General features: G+C 43.2%; 1 protein-coding gene across 2 annotated transcripts in view; it reads right to left on the bottom strand.

Moving 5' to 3' along the window:
* Positions 1-22,623, bottom strand: part of PRPS2 (phosphoribosyl pyrophosphate synthetase 2) — a gene marked incomplete at both ends in the record, with an annotated part of 35,498 nt that extends 12,875 nt beyond the window's left edge. Inside the window, 4 exons of one of the 2 annotated variants that reach the window (XM_080719240.1) lie at positions 3,206-3,330; positions 3,977-4,075; positions 14,793-14,985; positions 22,502-22,623. In XM_080719240.1, the coding sequence (XP_080575366.1) occupies positions 3,206-3,330; positions 3,977-4,075; positions 14,793-14,985; positions 22,502-22,623 (539 nt within the window). The remainder of the gene's footprint in view (positions 1-3,205; positions 3,331-3,976; positions 4,076-14,792; positions 14,986-22,501) is intronic. The other variant, XM_080719241.1, reaches the window with a different exon arrangement.
* Between the last annotated feature and the right edge of the window lie 686 nt (positions 22,624-23,309).

Below are 23,309 nucleotides of genomic sequence, written 5' to 3'. Positions count from 1 at the left end.
CTCCGGGCTACACTCCCAGACCTATGTTTTTTATATTTTCATTTGGAAACAGAGTCTCACTTAAGTTGCTGAGAGCCTCACTAAGCTGCTGAGGCTGGATTCGAACCTGCCCAATCCTACTGTCTCAGCCTTCCGAGTACTGGGATTACAAGCGTGCGCCACCATGTCCGGCTGAAACCAGTAGATTTGCTTCACTTGAATGCAGATCTCACCATGACACTTAGGTGTCCATGTCAACTGCAAGCATTCTAGTAGAAATGACTCTGCAAAGTCCCTCAATTCTTAAGCATATGACAGCTTGGCATGATCCACCCTGATGTACTTGTGGGGGGCACCTTTGTGCCCCTCGTGCATGATCGTAAAGGGCCATATGACATAGCGCTGCGTCCCACCCCATCGCTGCCCATCTGGGGGATTTGCAAGCTGTCTGCTGCTTCTTTTATGTGTCTCCTTCCTGTCCACCTCCACTTCCTGCAGCTGTCAGAGGCCCATCTCCAGCTGTATGGCCCGTTTCTTCCTCCTCTTCTGTGCTGGGAACCTAAGCGGCCGTTGGACTGGCAGCTGTGAGCAGAACAAACAGGCTCTTCTGAGAATCAGGACCTGCATTCTCCTACATCGGTGTCATCAGCACTGTAACTGCTTCCTGAACCATCTGGGCTGTTTTTCCTTTTGGTACTGGGGACTGACCCCAAGGACATTCTACCCTCAGCCTAATTTTGTATTTTATCTTAGAACAGAGACTCATGAGCTACTCCTGTCTAGGCTGCCCAAGTACTAGGATAACAAGCATGTGCCACCACCATGCCCAGCTTTATTTTTGTTTGAAACTAGTCAGAGTGCAGAGACTAGCCCTGAACCTGAGCCTTATGCCTTGGACCCCCAAGTACATGTCATGTCAATATACTTGGCCCATTCCTAATATTTTAAGTGTGGTTCTAGGTGCCTGTCTGAGCTGCAGGTGAATGAGGGTACCAAATGAGGGACAGATTTTTGCTTTTTTTATTTTTTATTTTCGCCCTTGGATGTGCTAGGCAAGCACTAACCACTGTGCTACACCCCAGCTCCTGACTTCCAAAGGCCTCCTGCAGCTTAATGACCCCTCACTATTCTCAGTGCACATTAGTAGCACACATTCACAAACCTCTTTGCTTTTACACGGAGCAGGTGGCCAGTGGTGTCTCCCACCTCTCCCTTCCTTACAGTGGCCCCTACCTGGGTAATAAAACTCCATTCCAACTTTTTTCTTAGCCAGATTCCCCCCTTTTTCCCCTTCCCAGATAGCAGATGCAAAGATGTACAAGGTTAGCCAGGCATGGTGGCCCATGCTTATAACCTCAGTACTTGGGAGGCTGAAACAAGAGGATCACGGGTTCATGATCAGCCTCTGTCACTTAGCGAGGTCCTCCACAACTTAGTGAAATCCTATTTATAAATTTAAAAAAATAGGGCTGGAGATGTAGCTCAGAAGTAGAACGTCCTTGAGTTCAATCCTGAGCAAACACACAAAAAGTTACACAAAGGGTAACAGAGTCCCCAAGCCACTCCAACCTCCCATCCGCCTGCAGTAAACACTGTTATCAGATAAGCATTCTCTGTCTTGATTCTAAACACCTTGTGTTCCAATGCTTCAGCAACTCCCTGAGCCTCCCTGCAAAGCCCGTTTAGATTTTGCTGCTCAGGGACACTCTCTCAGGCCATTCACTGATATGACTACCGTGCTTCTAGTATCATATCAGTCCCTGTCTCTTCCTGCTTTACTTTCTCTGAAACTTGCTCCTGCCTGTGATAGTGTAGGAACTGTGTTATCATCCCACGGTACTGGCTGCCTGCTGGACTGTGGTCTGCACAATGAGCCTCTTGGATTGCTGCCTCTGGATCTTCTAGCATCAGGTCCTGTTCAGGAGGGGCCTTTTCAGCCAAGAGTGCTCACTGAGCAAGTGGGGGTGGTGCAAGCCACCACTGCAGTAGTTCTGTAACCTGGGACCAGTTTTCAGGTTAATTTTCTAAGCATGGCCATTTCTGCACCCGAGGGAGAGTATATCTTTCACTGAATACCTGCCCCTGGCACAGGATTATGGTTAGATTTCTCCAGGGTGACTGTTTTCTTTCCCCATCTTGCTGCCTTTCAGCTCTGTGTTGTTTCTCTGTACTAAGGATTGAATTAAACCTCTCAGCTACACCTTCAGACCTCCCTTTTTTGTGGTACTAAGGATGAAACCCAAAGGCATTCTACCTCCAAGCTACACCCCTGGCCCTATTTTAATTTTTTATGCTGAAACAGGGTCTCACCGAGTTGCAGAGGGCCTCACTAAGTAGCCGAGGCTGTCCGAGAACCACGATCCTCCTGTCTCAGCCTCCCGAATGCTGGGATGACAAGTGTGTGCCACCACGCCTGGATACCTGCAGCCCTATTTTGAAACCGAGTCCTGCACCCGGCTTTAGCTCTCCGTTCTTTTTTAGACAGAGACAGAAATTTATTTAGGAAGTAGAAAATACACATTCACGGGAGAATTCAGGCCACCCAAAAAATAAGAGAAGCCCAATTCTGTTCTTTATAGAGGTCCCTGTGTGGGTGTTAAAAGCCAAACTGCAGGCCTCTTCCTCTCCCCAGGCTACCAGAGCAGTTTTCAGCCCCTTCTTTATTTCTTGGCCTCAGATATTTTAACTTCTTGCTGTTCTACATACACAGATTTCTTTTGAAAATTTTTATTCTACTTACGCTACCATTTTCAAATGTTTGTAATAGGAAGGACTAGCAGCTCATTTAATCATGTTATTAATTAAATGCCTTGGGTCCCAATTAAACCCATTACTTTTATAATCAGAAAATAAGTTTAAAACTTAATTATTTTTTGCAATATATATATATATATATATATATATATACACACACACATTTTTTTTTTTACTTTCACGAATGATAAAATGTTGACAGTGATGATGGGTTTCTGCTCTGAAAGCAGAGCCTGCGGTCTACTTGCTCATTTGCAAAATAAGGTGTTGCATACTTTCAAGCACGCTTCCTGAGGCAGGGAGTATAGGTGAGTGGCAGAGTAATTACCTAGCATGTGTATGGACCTCAGTTCTGATCCTTAGTCAGTGGGAAAGAAAGCACACTTTCTTAAAACAATACACATATATAAATACATAAAGGAAAAAGCAATTGACAGAAGGAGAAAACTGCATGGTGCAGCCTGCCTGTTACCTTTTGGCTCCCCCTGCATCGGGTGAGACAATGATACAGTTCTTCCACTCAGTGATGTTCTCCCGAATCCATTGCAGGACTGCAGGCTCCGCATATAAATTATCCACAGGAATATCAAAGAATCCCTATGGGGAGAAGGAAGTGTCACCTTGGACTTTTTTTTTAAACATAATTGCCTTCATTGAATAAAGTTAGAATTTTTTATTCAAAAGAAACCTTTGTAACAGATTCCCTTTGGTTCGTTTTATTAGAATTAAATCAAAAGACAGTTATGTTGCAGGGCATATTTCAGTCCAATCAAACTTCAAGACACGCTGTACCACTTAGGATGGCCTATCCTCGGAATGAGAGAATAGCTTTGCAGGGCAGTGGGGGGAAAAGACTATTTTTAAGCACCTGTAATGAGTCAAATAGCATAAAGCACGCACTGTGTAACTAGGACTGTTAAAGATGAAGCCACTAGGTTATGGAGAGATTAAAAATGTATATTATGACTTTACCATTCCAATCATTTTCTAGAAGTTGAGATAAAATTACATAATGTAGTCTACCAAGAATCTATTCCTACTCCTCCAAAACTAATTGGAAGCAAGCTGGTGCTAGAGACGGGGGCGTATGTCAACATCAAATTATATTTCCAACTTCAGTGAGGACCAAATCCCAAAGTGAAGTCATAGCCACACTCAAACATGAGTAACTCTCCCTCCTTTTAAAACTATTTAACATAACACAATTAGGAGTTAATGGCTGGCAGGAAGAATATGCTGGTACCTGTATCTGAGAGGCATGCAGGTCCATAGTGATGATATGATCAGCCCCAGCAACTGAGAGCATGTTGGCCACAAGTTTCGCAGAAATTGGAGCACGACTCTGAAAAACAAAGGCATGGATGTGATAACAGGAAAAGGTGGATACTTTTAGGTCCCCCCTCACTAAGACCAACACGAGAAAGCTGTGTCACAGACAGAATCAACAAAGCACAGTAAGGAAAGTGACATCTGTTGTGTTCATCAAACATTCTCTATCTCCATATACTATCGTGAGCTACTGTGAAAAGACTGGGTATAGAGAACAGATATCAAAGACACAAATAGTTAAAACATAAAGACTGCACATGCAATGTCACAATTGGTGTAAGTTAAATCGTGATAAGCCCTTGGAAGTTAGATAAATGGCCCAGAAAAGATGATAAAAGGAAGGACACAAAGTTTAAAAAGCATGGTTTTAAGAGGCCCCCTTGGAGGAAATCGTTCTAAAGAGCCGCCGTTTGGAAGGACAGGGTGATACATGTGAGACAGCCAAAGAGAATCTCACACAGTTAGAGACTGAAAGAAGTCCGGCTATCAAAGAGGTATTCATGTACTGAGAGCTGGAAGCTACTACCATTACAAATTAAAGCCAGATGGAAAAAAGAATACTTCCTAGTGGTTAATAATTTAATATTTAGAGAAATAGATGTACTGCCACGACTGACATTATGTCCCTTTTAAGAGACCACTTAGTGCTTTAGTTTCCATATCATAAATTATGGACAATAAAACAGCCCACACCGAAAAATAAAAATCCAAGAGACTATTACAGACATGATCTAGGAAGAGTTTAGCAATTTGCTCTTCCTTATACACTAGCCACAAAAGAGAGAAAATATAACTTGAAAATTCCATTTAGTTGGGTGTGGTGGTACACACACCTATAATTCTAGCATTTGGGAGGTTGTCACAGGAGGATCACAGGCTTGAGGCCAGCCTCCACAATTTAGCAAGACCCTGTCTCCAAAAAAGGGGTGTGGGTGTAGCTCAGTGGTAGAATGCTCCTTGGTTTGATCCCTAGTACCACACACAATAAAAGGTTTCATTCAAAATTCTAACAAATAAACGTTCCCATTACACACATACACACACACACACACAAACACACACACACACACATATTCATGTAAAAACACACACAGGAAAACATTGTATCAAAGTGTTAACAGATTACTTTATTTGCTTTAACACAAAATTCTGAGTTTTAAAAAGAAAAACCCATTATTTTATAACAAAAATATGAATTTACATTTTTAACACACAAGAATTTAAGAAAGAAAATTTTTAAATATTAGTGGCCAATATTTTTATTTTATTTTTTAATTTTATCAGTACACTGTAGTCATAAATCTTAATGGAGTACAAGATGGTAGACGCATACATGCACACATTTCTAAAAAGTGAGATTATGAAAAAAATTTATCTTTTTACTGATACTCGGGATTCAACCTGGGACACTCCATTTTTTTTTTTTTTTTGCGGGTCTGGAGATGGAACTCAGGGGCTTTCTATCTCTGAGCTATACCCCTAGCCCTATTTTTTTTTATTCTTTATTTTGAAACTGGGTCTCACTGAGTTGCAAAGGGCCTCACTAAGTAGCTGAGGCTGTCTGTGAACCATGATCCTCCAGGTCTCAGCCTCCCGAATGCTGGGATTACAAGTGTGTGCCATCACGCCCGGCTTAGGACATTCCATTTTGATTCACACCTCAGCCCTTTTTATTTCTTATTTTGAAACAGTGTCTCATGAAGGATTGCAGGGTCTCACCTCCAACCTGCAAAGCCTCCCAGGTACTGGAGAAATATTTTCCCTCCTTCTCTCTCTTCCTCCTTCCCTCCCTCCCTCCTATCCTTCCTGTCTTTCTACTCTTCCAATCTTCTGTATTAACTATGTATCATAACTCCTGTTTTCAATGTTTAACTTCCCTGCTCTGCTACATCCCAAGTTGCCTGTGGGATAAACCCAAATTTTCTCAGCTTCACTATGCTAAGTCCTCCGGCCGGTCTGGCTGCAGTACGCTGAGAACTGCTTCTCCCAAGCCTCTGCTGCAGGGTCCCTCTCTGCTGCCCGGACCTGGCCTGCCCAACCTCTTCCAGAGAACACTTGAGCCATGCCTGTACACCTGCATACCTCCTGGTTCCCACTTCACTCCCATCTCTACTGGGCCAATGCCTTTGATCCTCCAGGTCGGGTCCAGATCTCCCGATTTTAAGATGCTCTGAGAACTCCAGAAATCATCTCTCCCTTCTAAAGTGACACAGCTCTGGTTAAGCGTTTGACCCCTCCCATTTGGGACCCCCTTGTGATAGACACCTGCTGAAAGATCAGTGTGCACACATACCACATGCACAGATGTCAGTGTTCATGACTAGATGGTAGGGAGCTTGTGACATCATCTGCAGCGCATACAGCTCTTATACCTCGCATGTGATAGTTTTCCAATAAATATTTAATAACAGGATTTCTACAATATCAAGTTGCCAAGGCTCAGTCATCAGCCTCACAGACTAGAAGAATTTATTTACTCGAACAAAGTTCCAGGATAACAAAGAGAACAAATTGGCCGCTGTGACTTCTTTGTAATAGAATCTGGCTCACAACAGAAATCAATTTGTGGCTCTTCCTATAATGTCATAAGCTGTAGCTATGGTTTAAATATGCCTTCTCCAAAATTCATTTGTTGTTAAGGTGATAGTATTGAGAAGTAGGGCCTTAGCCAGGCATAATTGTACATGCCTGTAATCCCAGTACTTGGGACGCTGAGACAGGAGGGTTGCAGGTTTGAGGCCAGCCTGAGCAATTTACTGAGACCCTGTTTCAAAGATAAAAGGTAGAATGCCCCTGGGTTCAATCCCCAGGAACACACACACACACACACACACACACACACGCACCAGAAGTGGGGCTTTTAAGAGGTGATTAGGCTAGGTGTGTTATGCCCCCTTAATGGGATCAGGGCCCAGGTAAAGGAGGCTCTGGCTGCATTCTGTCAGCTTGTCCTTCCTCCTTTTGCCACGAATGGACTCAGCACTCATCCCTTTGGAGGATGTGGCCTTTAATGCACATGAAACACCAGTGTCCTGGTCTTGGACTTCCAGATTACAGAACTGTAAGAAAATTCATTTCAAGCCAGGCATGGCGGCACACATGTGTAATACCAGTACTTGGGAGGCTGAGACAGGAGGATCAGGGTTCTCAGTCACCTTCAGCTACATACTGAGACCCTCTGCAATTTAGTGAGACCCTGCTTCAAAATAAAGAATTAAAAAATCAGTCTGGGTGTTTGGTCGGAGAGAGAATGCCCCTGGTTTCAATCCCCAGTACCACACACACCAAAAAAGAAAAAAAGAAAAAAAGAAAAGAAATTTCTATTCTTTATAAATTTCCTGGTCTGTTGTTATTGTTATAGCAGCACAAATGGAGTGAGGCACTGGCTAAAAGGATCTTATTCCTCCTCCATGGGATCCAGTATTTCTTGTTTCTGGTGTCTACATCATGGACAGGAGGGGTAATTTCTAAATTCAGACTTTAGGATTTCTGTGTTCTGCCCTTGTTCAAAATGTTATGTTTTGGTACTGTGGTTCACAGTTTAGCCTGAAACCCAACTGAGTTATGCAGGAAGAGTGATTAATAAGTTACCTAACATTATAGTTTATATATAGAAGAATCAGTACAGCATTTAAACAAAGGTAGCGTTGAGACAACAGTACACAAAAATGAGACACAGTAGCCAAAAATAAAATGTGGGCTCCCCTAATGAAAAATGGATAAAGGTCAAATGTTTTGCAAGTCAGCTCGATCTTCTCAGAATTGTACAGAATGCATCAAATGCCACCCTAGAAATTTAATGAGCTTTACAATCTTACAAGAGTGTAGATTTTAACATCAGTGAAAAATAAAAGGGAACAACATTGTGTGTGTGTGTGTGTGTGTGTGTGTGTGTGTTACTGGGGATGGAGCCCAGGGGCTTTCTACCTCTGGGCTATGCTCCCAGACCTATTCTATACTTTATTTGGAAACAGGGTCTCACTAAGTAGGTGAGGCTGGCTTCAAACCTACACAATCCTCTCGTCTCAGCTTCCCAAGTACTAGGATTACAAGCGTGTGCCACCATGCCTGGCTGGGAATAATATTTAATCAGTAAAACAAGAACATGACCTTAAAAATGATTTTGAAGCAAGAAAAAGAAAAGCCAAGCTGAAAGACCTTCACTTTGCTCAGAAGTAATTATTCCCTGCCTCACCCACAACCTACACTTTTCACCGCAGAAAGCAACTAGCAATTATTGAGTGTCTACTATGGCAGGAGCCAGCAAACTCTGGCCCATGGGCCAGACCTGCCTGCAGCTTGTTTTTATATAAAGTGACAGCTAAGAATGGGTCTCTTTTATTTATAAGTGGCTGAAAAACAATAAAAATAACAATATTTTGTGACATTTAGAGATTATAGAAAGTTCATATATCAATGTGCAGGAATTAAAATTTGAGGGAGGAGGTTATTGGAAATTGAACTCAGGGGCATTCTCCCTCTGAGCTACACTCCCAGCCCTTTTTAATTTTTTTTTTTATTTTCAAGTAGCATTTGGCTAGGTTGCTGAGAATCTTGGTTCATTGCTGAGGCTGTCCTCAAACCTGTGATCTTCCTGTTTCAGCTTCCCAAGTACTGGGATTAGAGGTGCGTGCCACCACACCTGGCTATGAATAAAATTTTATTTGAACATGGTCATAGCCATTCATTTACATAGTGGATACAGCTGTTTTTATAATAAATGGCAGAAGTCAAGCTGTTGCAACAGAGACCTCAAGGTCCATGAAACCCCAAATATTTGACACTTGGTTCTTTTAAGAGAAAGTCGGCCTGCTTGTATATTATAGGCTAGATACTTCATAAAGAGTAGTTAATACTGCCCTTATTTTACAGATAAAGAAATCAAAGATGAAAAGTTTAAGTAAATTTTACAGACAATAGACTGAGCTGATAATGGTGCTGGAACCCTGGAGCTCGGACTACTTTGTACCAGGTCTTCTTTTTTATTTTTCCTGGAAATTTAATCCAGGAGCGCTCTATCTTCAAGTTATACTCCCATCCCTTTTAATTTTGAAACATGGTCTTGCTAAGTCGTTCGGGCTGTCCTTAAATGAGCAATCCTCCTGTCCTCGCCTTGAAAGTACTGGGATTACAGGAGTGAGCTACCATGCTCAGCCTATGCCTTTTTTTTTCCGGGGTGGGGGGTACTGAGGATGGAACCCAGGGGCATTCTACCTCTGAGCCACACCCCCAGCCCCATTTTTGATTTTTTATTTTGAAACAGGGTCTCACTAAGTTGCAGAGGACCTCACTAAGCAGCTGAGGCTGGCCGTGAACTGCGATCCTCCTGTCTCAGCCTCCCAAATGCTGGGATTACAAGCGTGCGCCACAACACCTGGTAGCCTATGTCTGTTATAATTACTAATATGTCATTCCTTTTCCAAGTTCATATTCCCTTGTGCTGATGTGTCATAATTTAAGAACCCATCCCTTCATTGTCAAAGTCTGTTCCTGGCTTCTTGTACACACAAATAAAGCTCAAAATAAAACCTTACATACGTGCAAGGCTAGCTTATAAGGAAAAACAAGGTTAAAAATGCAACAAGCTCTGAAGATGGTTGAAGCTCTGGAGTTTTCTGGGCTTGTTTGCAGAGACTTCTAAGTAGAGCAATTACACAGAATTTCATTGTGTCTTTAGACGTCACAGATACTACACTCCCAAGGGAAGGAAAAAGAACAATAGAAGGTCTGGGAGAGCTGCCCAGAGCTGTTCCTGTGGCCAAGGAGGAGAATATTCTGTCTAGGTCCAGAGACCAATGGTAGCCCATGGCTTTCTATTACAATCAAATACTGAAGCAAAAAGGCAGAAGAACACTCTTTACCCAAAACCAGGCTTGGTCTCCTTTAACCACATTGATAAATGGAGGCACCTGACTAAGAAATGAAATACACTGACAAGCTCAGGCATATCACTCTGTCTCTGTCTCTCTCATACTGGGGATTGAACCCAGGGATCCTCTACCTCCCAGCTACAGCCTCAGCCCTATTTTTTATTCTTTACTTTGAAACAGGGTCTCACTGAGCTGCAAAGGCCTCACTAAGTAGTTGAGCTGTCTCAGCCTCCCGAATGCTGGGATTATAAACATGTGTCACCACGCCCAGCCCTTCATATTTAGTTTTGAAACAGGTCCTCACTAAGTTGCTAAAGGTCTCACGAAGTTGCTGAGCTGGCATCAAACCTAGGATCCTCCTGACTCAGCCTTCTAAGTACTGGGATTACAGGTGTGTGCCACTGCACCCAGTTGTCACTTCTCTTAAATGACTAAATTAAAAATCCCAAACTGAAGAGGCTACCCAGGTTATTTAGGTGAGCCCTAGCCACTGAATCTCTGTTATCCTCATCTAAGCAGTTTCCTAGTATAGGGCTAAGCCACTTGAGCCAAGGGAAGAAATGAATAGTTAGAAAAGTTGTCAGAAAGTTAAAAAATACAAAAGTCAGAGATCAAATTAAGAATTCTGTGGCCTGGCATGGTGGCCCATGCTTGTAATCCCAGCATTTGAGACACTGAGACTAGAGGATCGCAGTTCGCAGACAGCCTCAGCTACTTAGCAAGGCCTTTTGCAACTCAGTGAGACCCTGTTTCAAAATAAAGAATAAAAGCCTGGCGTTGTGGCGCACGCTTATAATCCTCATGCTTGGAAGGCTGAGACAGGAGGATCACGCAGGTTTGAAGCCAGCCTCAGTTACTTAGTGAGGCTCTCAGCAACTTAGTGAGACCCTGTTTCCAAATAAAATAGAAAATAAGTCTGGGAGTATAGCCCAGAGGTAGAAAGTCTCTGGGTTCCATCCTCAGTACCACCAAAATAAAATAAAATAAAATAAAGAATAAAAAATAGGGCTGGGAGTGTAGCTCAAAGGTAGAAAAATGCCCCTGGGTTCCTTCCCCAGTACTGCAGCAACAACAAAAAAGAAAGAAAAGGTTTCATTCCTATAATACAGGCCATACTGACTACATAGAAATATCAGAAATAATGGTGTTGAAACAATCTACCTCTCTTGGCCACCTCCAAGATCAGTCCAAAGGCTATAGACCTATACAGAGAGTGGTCATCTATCAGAATTTCCCAGGACAATCTGGTGGGACATCTTTGGTGGCACAAGTGATAGAATCCGCTTTCAATTTCCAGTGTCCTGGCTTAGGTGATAAATGACACAATAACAACACTATTTCTAAACTGGAACTGTCTTTAAAATAGTCATTTAACATCAGTGACTTCCTTTAAGTCCCCTTTGAAAGGGCTGAATTTGGGACATCCATACTAATCCCAGGAACCTGTACCTTATTTGGAAAGAGGGTTTGTGCAGATGTGACTACATTAAAAATCCCCAAATGAAGAGGCTACCCAGGTTACTTAGGTGAGCACTAGCCACACGTATACACATCCCTTAAAGAGACAGATGTGACAGAGCCCACAAGACAAGGTCCTGTGAAAACTCAGGCCGAGACAGGCCTGATGCAACCTCAAGCCAAGAAATGCTAAGGATTCTCCCCTCCAGCTGCCCAAGGGAGCACAACTCTGTCCACACCTGTATTTTCACATCTGGCCTCCAGAAGTGTAAAAAAATACATTTCTGCTTTTTCTAGCTACTCAATTTGGGGAACTTTTATTTTTTTACCAAACACTAGAAAACAAACATACTCTGTGTGGTTCCTTAGTCTTCATCTTCTTTTCTTTTTTTCTTTGTGATACTGAGGATTGAACCCAGGGGCATTCGACCTCTGAGCTATAATCCTTGCCCTCTTTATTTTTTGCCAACAGGGTCTTGCTAAGTTGCTGAGGCTGGTCTTGAACCTGCAATCTTCCTATCTCAGCCTCCCAAGGACTGGGATGACTGGTGTGTGCCACTACCTCCGGTTTAGCGTTCCTTCTTTTCTATCCATGTTCTCTAACAAAAAGCCACATGCTTTCCTAAGTTGCCACATATGCTGTCCCTCAAATGTCTTCCCATCCATGCTTCTGTGTTCTGGGTGATGAAAGTCATATCTTTTCTAGTAGCATTTATGTTCAGAAAGCCACAGAACATGTGTTCATATGACCCCCAATGGAAAACCCAATGGAAAACTAAATGTCTATCAATGGGAAAACTGGTAAGAACCTAGTCAGACAATGCAGTTCCACTAGAATTTTTGGAAATCTGGAGGGATCTTCTTGCTATCACAGTAGCTGAGGACAGTGTGGGAAATGATGGGGCAGAGGTTACAGGGCCATGATACTTCCTGTAAGGTCAGGGTCAGGGGAAAAACAGTGCTAGTTTCTCTATTACAAATACTTCATATGGATCAAAATAAGAACCAGTATTTGAAAACACAACCTTGGATAAAGGGGTTACTGTAAATCGAATTTGTGACAACAAAAGTGTAGGCACATCAGTATTTGTATCAGATAAAATAAACTTGGGAGTTACAAATCACCTGATGCTATGGTTTAGATGTGGTTTGGAACCCAAAGGGTCACATGCTGGAAGTTTGGTCCCCAGTGTGGCCAAACATTGAGATGCTGAAATGGTTAAGAAGTGGGTCCCAGAAGATGGTTAAGTCATGAGAAGGGACTTCACGTTAGTTCCTGCAAAAGTGGGCTACTATAAAAAGAATGAGCCTGGCCCCTCCCTGCTTTCTTGTCCCATGCTCACTTAAGTACCCCTTCCATATGTGGCTAGTTCCCTTTCCCCTTTTCCGTGTTGTGAACTCAGGAAGAACCTGTTTTGGTATTGTTTATACCAACTGTTCAACTGCTTGTGAGTTAATAATGATTCTAATGTAGCTAAATGGTTGCAAACAATGAAAGGAACAATGTTTTATGGCATGTGATGAAACAATATGAAATTCACATTTCAGTGCCCATAAAGTTTTATTGGAACACAGCCACACCCATTCATTTACATATTCTCTGCTGCTGTTTTTGAGGTAGAGCTTAGTAGCTGTAACAGAGATCCTACAGTCATTTATGGGAAAAGTAGGCTCACCTTCAGTTAAGTGCTGAATGGAGTTCTAGAGATAAAATATTTAGTGGCAAATTAACTGACCACCCATGGTCAGCATAGGAATAGAAACTATACCTGAAGAGGTTGGGATTAAAATTCAGGGAAACCTTGGTCTGTGAATTCCAATATATACAGGGCTTTTTATTTCATATCTGTGGAGAATTGAGTGTTGTTTTCATAAATGTGTTGTGTCAGCAATGAAACGTAGAGCTGATCTCTGTAGTGGGTAAAATGGTATCCCCCCCCCCAAAGCTCACATGCACCCACAACTTCAGAATGGGAACTTATTTGGAAATTAGGATCTTTGTAGTTGTAGCCAAGGTAAAAATCAAGGCAAAGATTACTCTGGTTTAGATTATGCTCCCAAGCCAATGACAGTATCCTCGTTAAGTGACCCAAATGAACACGCAATGATACATCACTACTATGTGAAGACAGAGGCAGAGATTGGAGAGATGATGCCACAATCCAAAGAACCAAGGAACCACCAGAAGCTGGAAAGTGGATGACCCCACTGACACCTTCGTTTCAGATTTCTGGCCTCCACACCTGTTGGAGAATAGGTTTTTGTTCTTTTAAGCAACCCGCTTATGGTAATATTTTATAGAAGTCCTAGCACACTAATGCAATCTCCTATAAGGTTTTCTCAAACTCCAACTTCTCAGATTCACATTGAAGTCTAATACCAATCAGATTCCTTTCAACTTCCTGAGACTTCCAGAGCCTCCTCTAATAAAAATGTTACTAAAAGAATAATTAACCAAGGTGGGCATGGTGATATGTGCCTGTCATCCCAGTACTTGGGAACCTGAGAAAGGAGGATTTTAGGTTTGAGACCAGCGTCAGCAACTTAGTGAGAATCTGTTTTAGAATTTTAAAAAATAAACCAATAAAAAGGGCTGGGGGTAAAGGTGGGAGGTAAAATGTCCTGGGTTCACTCCCCAGAATCCAAATAATAATAAAATAATCATCATCATTATCATCACCATCATCATCAAATGTTAACTTCATTCTTTTTTTGTAGTACTGGGGATGGAACCCAGGGTCCCCCAACCCTATTTTTATTTTTTATTCTTTATTTTGAAACAGGGTCTCACTGAATGGCAAAGGGCCTCAATAGCTGAGGCTGTCCATGAACCGCAACCCTCCTGTCTCAGCCTCCCAAATGCTGGGATTACAAGTGTGCACCACCATGCTTGGCTAACTCCATTCTTCTTGAAAGGCTAAAAAGAGACAGTAAGATCTTTTAAATTATACTTTGTCTTTGGGGAGAATTGTGGACTGACACACAATGCAGAAATCCTAGAGCCCCTTTGCCCAGAGTCTTTCCATAGCAACAACTTGCAAATCTAGAACATGATGTCACAAGCAGGACCCTGACATTGACACAACCCAGTCCATGATTCAGATGTCCCTTAGTGTGACTTGTGTGCTCATAGTTCTATCCATCACTACAAAGACACACAATACTCTCATCACGGTAAGAACAATAATGGTATTTTAATACCTGCAAAACTCTGCTTTACCTGTTTGGCTACCTATAAATATTAATGTTTCGGTGGATTCAAAGACAAATCTGAAAAAGAGAAAGTGAAGAAATATTTATGTGGTCATGAAGAGAGAAAGACATCACCTTCCAGATAGTCTAATCAAGGCAACGCATGAAGAAAAGTGGGGGCCCAGAGCAGGTTTGGAGGGCAGAACACACCTCTCCTACCTTGTCCTTTTTATCTTGCCGGGCGTATGGGAAGCACGGGATCACCGCGGTCACCCTGGATGATGAGGCGATCTTGCAGGCATTGATCATGATGAGCAGTTCCATCAAGTTGTCGTTGATTTCCCCACAGCCGCTCTGGATGATGTAGACATCTTCCCCTCTTACGCTTTCACCGATCTCAACACTGCAATAAGAAAAAGGCCACTGATTAAATACTCCATTGGATCTGGGTCTTGGGGATCTTTGTGGCCATCTCCATGTTCCACGATTCACCAGGTCAAATCACAGGAATTCACATTCACAGCTATGATTTATTATAGGGAAAGGACCCTGCAAAGAAAAACAGTTCAGAAAGTGAAGTTGGGGGAATCAGGGTGTGAGTTTCCCAGCATCTCATCCCCCATCCGCCCAGGGGGAGTAAAATTGAACTTAATGCCTCAGATAGTAAACTGGGACAACAGGTGCCAAGTATTATCTACCAGGGAAGCTCCTTAGAGACTTGGCGCAGGATTCTTCTTGGAGGCTGGTCACACAGACTTCATAGCTTAGCATACACCAAAATATCAGATTAATGGGCGTTCTGCCTAAGACACATTGCTTAGCAGTTGTTAGCAGTCTCCACGGGAGGAGCCAGCCATTCTTATGAAGGCGTGATGAGAACCCTTGCCAAATTGAAGTTCCCAGATGCCAACCAAGGGCTAACCTTGCAAATAGGCTTTTCTAAGTTTCAGGCCCGCTATGTTAACTCTTTTCTGTAAAACATTATATTTAATTTTAGAAATTTTTTTGTGGTATTGCAGGTTGAACCCAGAGGGATTCTATCTCCAAGCCATACCCCTGGCCCTATTTATTTATTTATTTATTTAGGTGGTACTGGGGGTGGAACTCAGGGGCTTTTCTACCTCTGGACTATACTCACAGACCTATTTTATACTTTATTTGGTCTCATTAAGTTGCTGAGAGCCTCACTAAGTAGCCGAAGCTGGCTTTGAACCTGTGCAATCCTGTCTCAGCCTCCCAAGCGCTGGTATTACAAGCATGCGCCACCATGCCTGGCTATTTTATTTTTATTTTGAAACAGGGCCTCATTAAGTTGCTGAGGGGCTTTGCTAAGTAGCAGAGGCTGACCTCAAACCTGTGATCTTACTCTCTCAGTCTCCCATGTACTAAAATTGCAGGTATGCACTATGCCTGGCTCCATCTTATTTTTATTAAATGTATGTATTTAAGTTATTTTAGAAATTCAAATCATTTTTGCAAGACAGAGAAATAGCCTGGAGGCAATCAATTCCAACTATCGATATGGTTGTTATATATTTACCTTCAAATCTTAGCTGATATATGAGTCTTGCTATATCTTGATTTTTCATTTGAGGCATTATGTATTGAATTCTCACTCTGGAAGATGAGGGCTGAACTCTTATGGGTACATCCTTCCCACCTCGCCATCATTCCAGTATGGATCAACATTCAAACTCAAAAGTGATGGCCACATTTGAACCCTATAAATGTTGTTCAGAGCTTAGGCATATATAATAAACTTCCATCCATGTTCCTATTTTCTTTTCAGGCACTCTTTGTTTTCATTGTTGTTTTCCCTGTAGCTAATGATCTTACTCGTGAGTTTACTAAATTCCGAATACTTCACTAACTGAATACTTACTGAACACTTCACTAACAATTTCATTCCCCTACCAGAGGATTTGGGTCGCGTCTCCATCTCACCATCCTGCAGCTGTCCCTCCCACAGCTGGATGACCTGGCTTATCCTCCTTCCTGTGCCCAGCAGCTGGAGGGGGTTCCCTTCACCCCTCTCCTGCACTTGATTACCCACTTTCTGTATCCTCTTTTATGATGTACTTCCTTGTTTTGCTGGTTGCATCCTCCCATAGCTTCTTGAGAAAGAGTATGTAGGAGCTGACATTTTTAAGATTGCATGTCTGAAAACTTCCATAATTCCAGGTTTAGAATTCTGGGTATTCGAGGGGGAGAGGTCTGTGCCCACTGTAGGGAAAAAGCAAAAGAGTTTCTTCTTGTCCTTGGGAAGCTTCTTCACAGAGCACTGTGTAACCAAATATCCAGCCAGTTCTGCTAGTATTGCTTGTTCTGAAAAGGCAAACTTGTTACGATGATCGTTATATTTGTAACAACTTGGGCATAATGTGAATTTTATGTTTGCTTTTGATACACAGCCTCTCATCTTGAGATAGAATGGAGAAAATTGCTCTGAGCCCAGCTGAAAGGAACCACTGAGAAATACAAACATACAACATTGCTAGGGCAATGAGCCACACCTACCCATACCTGGTGTCCCAATTCTCTTCCTTCTGCCATCTCATAATAACCTAACAGCTGCAACCCTCCTGTGGCTCCCTTTCTCCAGCAAAGGGAAAATATTTTACATTAGAAAGTGACATGTTTATTGTAGAGTTTATATATCTTTTAAAACTGTAATACATGTGTTTTGTTGCCAATATTACATTCCTATGTTTTTGTATCTTTTTATTTATTTAATTAATTAATTTATTATTATTATTATTATTATTATTATTTTTTTTTTTTTTTTGCAGTACTGAGGATGGAACCCAGGGGCATTCTACCTCCGAGCTCCACCCCCAGCCCTATTTTTTATTCTTTTTATTTTTTGAAACAGGGTCTCACTGAGTTGCGAAGGACCTCCTTAAGTAGCTGAGGCTGTCTGTGAACCGTGATCCTCCAGTCTCCGCCTCTTGAATGCTGGAATTACAAGCATCCACCAAGATGCCTGGCCTATTTTTTTTTGTATCAAGGATTGAACTGAACCCAGCGGTATTCTATCCCCAAGCTACACCCCCAGCCTTTTTTAATTTTATTTTTTATTCTGAAACAGAGTCTTGCTAAATCTCGAGACTGGCCTCAAAACTACCATCTTTCTGGCTCAGCCTCTCAAGTACTATGATTACAGATGTGTGCTACCATGCCTGGTTATCCATCAATTTTTAGTTTTTTTTTTTTTGATGTGTGTATATGTGTGTTTGTGTGTAGTAGCATGGATTTAACTGAAGGAATATACCTTCAGTCCTTTTTTATTTTGAAAGAGGGTCTTGCTAAGTTGCTGTGGGTCTTGCTAAATTGCTGTGGGTCTACTTGAACCTGTGATCCTTCTGTTTTAGCCTTCCAAATACTGGGATTATAGGTACGCACCCCTGTACCCGGATCCCATTTTTTTAAATGTGTCATTGAAAAACGTTTTTTTGAGGTACTGGGGATGGAACCCAGGAGCATTGTAGCTCTGAGCGACACCCTCAGCCCTATTTTTTAGTCTTTTTTATTTATGAAACAGGCTCTCACTAAGTTGTGAAGGGCCTCCCTAAGTAGCTGAGGCTGTCTAAGAACCGCGATCCTCCGGTCTCTGCCTCCTGAATGCTGGGATTACAAGCGTGCAACACCACGCCCGGATGAAGAACTTTTTGAATATTTTACCCAGCCGCATTTTCTCATAGGCCTTGTGGTTTTTGATCACACAATTCATAGTGTGGTAATTTCTTAGGAACCCATATGCCATGTTATAGCAGAACTGCTTGTAAGTGAATATATCTGAAAAATTAAATAGCAATAAATATATAAGTGAGGCACGTGATTACTCTTCCTCCACTATCAGAAGCCAGTTGTTCCCAATAAATGTTTTAAAAGAGCCAATTATACCTAATGAAAATTGTAAAACAAATAAACATTTGCAACACCATGTAGCAGCCCACCTAAATGAACAGAAGCTTATTCCTAATTGTCAAGAGAATAATCCTAAGGCAAAAATGAAGTTTTTCAAGTCCACATATTCTGAAAATGAGTCTTGATAACATTCGGTCATGTTCTTGCATGTTCTCTGCTATGGTTGTTAACGGTGCACAGTCAACCTGAGGGTGAACGACAGAATGAATTCTATATGCATCTCCTCCCATTTTGAGTTCTAAGGAGTTAACAGAACTCCTTTGTGAACATTACATCTACTGTAAGAGGAGCTTCATTTGGCAATTAAGTATACTGCTCAGGGGTTGATGAAATATAGCCTACAATCTGTTTGGTACGGCCTATGCGCTAAGAATGGTACGGTAGGCAGAAAAATGCCCCCTCCCAAGACATCTAAGCCCTAATGCTTTGAGTATGTTAGATTACATGACAAAGGGGGAATGTACTAGCAGGTAGAAATAAGATGCTTCTCAGCTCACTTTAAAATAAGGAGATTATAGTGTATTATTTAAATTGACCCCAATGTAATCACAAGGGTCCTTAAAAATGAAAGAGAGAGACAAGCTGTCAGGATCAGAGAAAGTTATGTTGATTGGAGTAGGGACAGAGAGATGCTTTGTGACTGGCTTGGAAACTGGAGGAAGGGGTCAAGAGCCCAGGAGAGTGGGCTGCCTCGAAAATCTGGAAAAGGCAAGGGAATGGACACCCTGAGGACTTCTAACTTTACTGTGAGATACAGCAACAGAGGCTATGTGCAGCTGGGAGTGCTTATATCTGCGATCTAGAAAGTTCTCCAACTCCTGATCTTACGTCTATTGATCCCTCAACATTAGACTTTTCAGCCTATTTTTCTCCTACTTAGGAACCACAATCCTCACATTACCAGCACTGCAGGGAAGGGCAGAGAATGCCATGGCAACATTTTTTTTTCCCAAAGCTAGTCTTGCTTCTACTCAGAAAGATAATCCTCACTGATCTGGATTCTGGCACTTTAACAGACTGCGGGTAAAACGCTGCATCTACTAGTCCTTCAGCCAGAGTATCTTTTCTGACCCCAAAGAAGAAGGCCGAAGAGTGTAACTGACTCAACAATGAATGGCTGGAGTAACTAAAAGATGGCCACAGATCCCTTAGTACCTTCCCATCAAGAAGTAGGGTCTATGTCCCCTCTCTGTGAATATGGGAGGACTCTGCTTGGCCAACAAATCGCAACACAAGTGATCTGTGCCAAATTCCATGCATTAATGGACTGGTGGCTTACATTTCCTGTCCTTTGAAATACTCCCTCTTGGTATCCTGCTTCCAAGCTAGAAAGGTGCTTAGGCTGTCCTGTGGAGAGGTCTACAGGAAGAGGAACTCGGGTTCCTGTCTGAGCTTCCAGGAAAGAGCTAGCGCAAATATACTAGCAGGTTAACTGTCCAGGGGAAAGTGTTCAACAGAGAGATTCTAGACACCATCCTAGGAAGTCATGGAGGGATTTTGTGGTCTGTAGGTAAGCCGAAGCAGACCTACCTGCAATCTGAAATAATTAGGTAATGAGAAAGTAAAACCCGGACGCTCTATATCTGCTTAAGTAGTGTTTAACAAAAATTGAATGAGAAGATGATGACTAGGAGACAGTAAACCAGATTTCTGGTCCTGGCTCAGGGAGCGATTCAGAAAGGGGCACTTACATGAACTGAACCAATTTTCTCTTCCCTTTGCCCTTCTTTTTATCACTGCTAAGACCACACAGTAAAAACTAGATTATTAGAGTACCTGGTACAGACAGGACTGTTTGCAATAACCAACCTCTGTACCTATATAGTTCCCGGGAAAGAAAAAAGTCAGGAAGTTAACCTTTTATATTCTACAGTTAAAAGCATAAAATATAGGCATGTAAACAATTCCCAGATGTCATGCTGAGTGGGCTTTGAGACCTTATGACTTCTAATTATGAAGCAGTGGTTATAAGATACTCAAACCCAAATGAAAAGGAGCCTGCTTTATATTTAAAACAAATGCATAAACAATCCTACTTGAATGTCTGATTGGGTTTGCCCAACAGTCCATTAAGTATTTTTAGAAAAAAATCCAACATTGACTTAGCAATGAACTGATATAGATTAACTATGTTCTATAGCAAAGGATTGTGCTGCACTGAGATAATGTGAAAGGGCAACATAACTGCTTTCAAAACACCCTTCATCCACAAATTTCTCTTTTACATCTATGACAACAAATTCTTTTATTTATTTATTGTTCTGGTACCAGGGGTTGAATTTATGGGCATTCTACTTCTGAGCTACACTCCAGCCCCATTTTATTTTTTATTTTGAAACAAGATCTCTGTAAGTTGCAGAGTCTATCCTTGAACCCCTGATTCTCCTGTCTTAGCTTCCCAAATACTGGGATTACAGGTGTGTGCCACCATACCCAACAATATAACACCTTCTGAACAAAAACTTAATTCTTCTGGTGTTGAACAGGACTGGCAAAATTCTGCAATATTCAAACCTAGTTCTGCCCTTTTCCAGAGTCCTTGACAATCCTCCCAGAAGGCTACACTAAAATCCAAATTGCAATTCCTTAGCTAGATAGAGTTCCCCAGGTGTAATACCACCAGCCAGGCATTCAAAACGATGTTTCTTCTTTGTATTATTGTCCAAGCCATACAACTGGAATTCACCATCTGGACGGATTTACATATCCTAAAAGCTGATAGGTCTAGAAAAAGTAATTTTGCCATTAGTGTTAATGTTAACTCCACTAAGAAATTTTTCCTTGACCCAAAGTCATCAAGATTTCCTCCCTTGCTTTCTTCTAGAAATTATAAAGATTTTACAGTTTTAATCTATGATCCATTTCAAGTTAATTTTTGTAAGGTAGTGGGTTGTACAGATGGAGGTTCTTCTTTTGCATATGGCTGTCCAATTGTTCAGGCACCATTTCTTAAAACTGTTGGTTGAACTGGAGCTGGAACTTAGCCAAAGATAGAAAGTTATCTGCAACTCTATACAGTTAACTGAACTAGACATTTGGAAGGGGACGAGGGAAAAAATGAGACCAACTTGAAATCATCTGGAGCCTTGTAGACTTAGGGAGACAGATGGGGAAAGGATCCCCCAGGCCAGCTCCTAAGGAGGGCCACCGCCTGATCGCCCTGGAGAGAGGTGACCATTTTTTTGCGGACCTGAGAAATCTACACCGAACTAGGGCTTTGCTACTGTACGCAGTGTAATCCCAGAACCACAAAGAAGCTTAAAGTCCATCATCCTAGGGTCAGGGAAATAAGAAGAAGCCTAGGGAGGGCCTAGCACGTGCGCCCAGGGTTCTCATACTCTTTCTTGTCTGCACATTCCCAACCTCAGGCTAACGCACTGCTGAGCACCCAGGTTGCTTCGCGAGTCACCAGGGGAGTTGGAAGGAAGCTGATCCCCGACCCGCTAGATCAGAACTTTCAGGGGCAAGCCGGGGAAGAAGCATTTGAAAGATCACCAGGTAAATCTAGTGTGCAGGGAGGGCACCAGACATGTGCAGAACCTTTAACACCACTCCGGGATCCAGGGTTTAGCCTGGCGGAGACGCAGCAACCGGGATCAGCACAGCAAGGGAAGTCCCTCCACCACACGGATGCGGTTCCCACTGGCCGCGTCCACTCTCTCTCAGACATCCTGTGCCCGCCCCGTTGTTGCCCTTCCGGACTAGGGGCACCTGGCCCGGGAGACATGCCTAGGAGGCCTGGGAAGCCCTGGGGTGGCCGGGTCGCTGGAGGTCGGAGGGACAGCCTGTGCGCACTCGGGGACTCAGAGCGGTCAGCGGGCGCCCCTCCTCGACTTCTCCCCAGGCGCAGCCGCGGTGGCTCAGAGGCCGCGCAGCCACTGTCCCGCCCCGGAAGGGGGTGCGCGGCGTCCGCGGAGGGGGCCTGGGCACGCGTTGGTCCCTGGCGGGCCCCGCAGCCGGGAGCCGAGGACCCTCCCCGGAGCGACCCCCACCTGGTCTCCTGGTTGCTGAACTTCTTGGTGACCACCTTGCCCAGCTCCAGGCCCAGGCGATCGGCCACTCGCTGGGACAGGTCCTGGTGCGAGCTGCCGCTGAAAAGCACGATGTTTGGCATGGTGGGTCGCGGGTTCCGAGAAGCGCGCTACGAAGGCGACGAAGACGAGGGACAGCGACTCGGACCACTGCAGCTGCGGGAGCGGGAAAGCGCGGTGGCGGGACCTAGATGAGGGGCGGAGCAAAGTGGGAGGGGCCAGGGGCGGAGCCGGGGACCCGGGAGGGAGAGGAGGAGCGGGCTCGGAGGGGGAGCTGGGGGTGCAGGCAAGCAGCGGCTGCCCACGCAGCGCGGCCTGCGTGTAGTGAAGCCCTGGTTGGTCCTGAAGCCCAGAGGCGCTTTCGCTCTCTGGGAGAGCTCCGAGGCCCATACTTGACCTCCCTAACCTGCCTTCCAGGGTAAGACTAATGAACCAGACTAACTGGGCGAATGTGAGAAGGGGCCCTGGTGGTGCCTCACAGCCAAAAGCAACCTCCCAACCCGGAAGGTCCTAAGCCCAGTGCAAACCTATCTGGTGTTCCATTGCTTTGCGGGTCTGCAAACTGGCCGGCGGGCTAGGTCCACAGAGTTGCCTGTGTTTGTATCAGGGAGCAAAGCACTTTTGTACTTTATTTGATGGTAGTATACACCAGTTTTGAACTTCAATTAGGGAAAATGTTTCCCCCCCCCAATGAATTATTTTCCCCTCATTAGTGGATATGTTTTACAAAGTACTAAATTTTTATTTTATCTTGGATTCCGTCAATAAA

Source organism: Muscardinus avellanarius, assembly GCF_963383645.1.
Source record: "Muscardinus avellanarius genome assembly, chromosome: X".
Lineage (NCBI taxonomy): Eukaryota > Metazoa > Chordata > Mammalia > Rodentia > Gliridae > Muscardinus > Muscardinus avellanarius.
The sequence above is the reverse complement of the archived record's forward strand: the minus strand, read 5'-3'. Positions and strand labels throughout refer to the sequence as shown.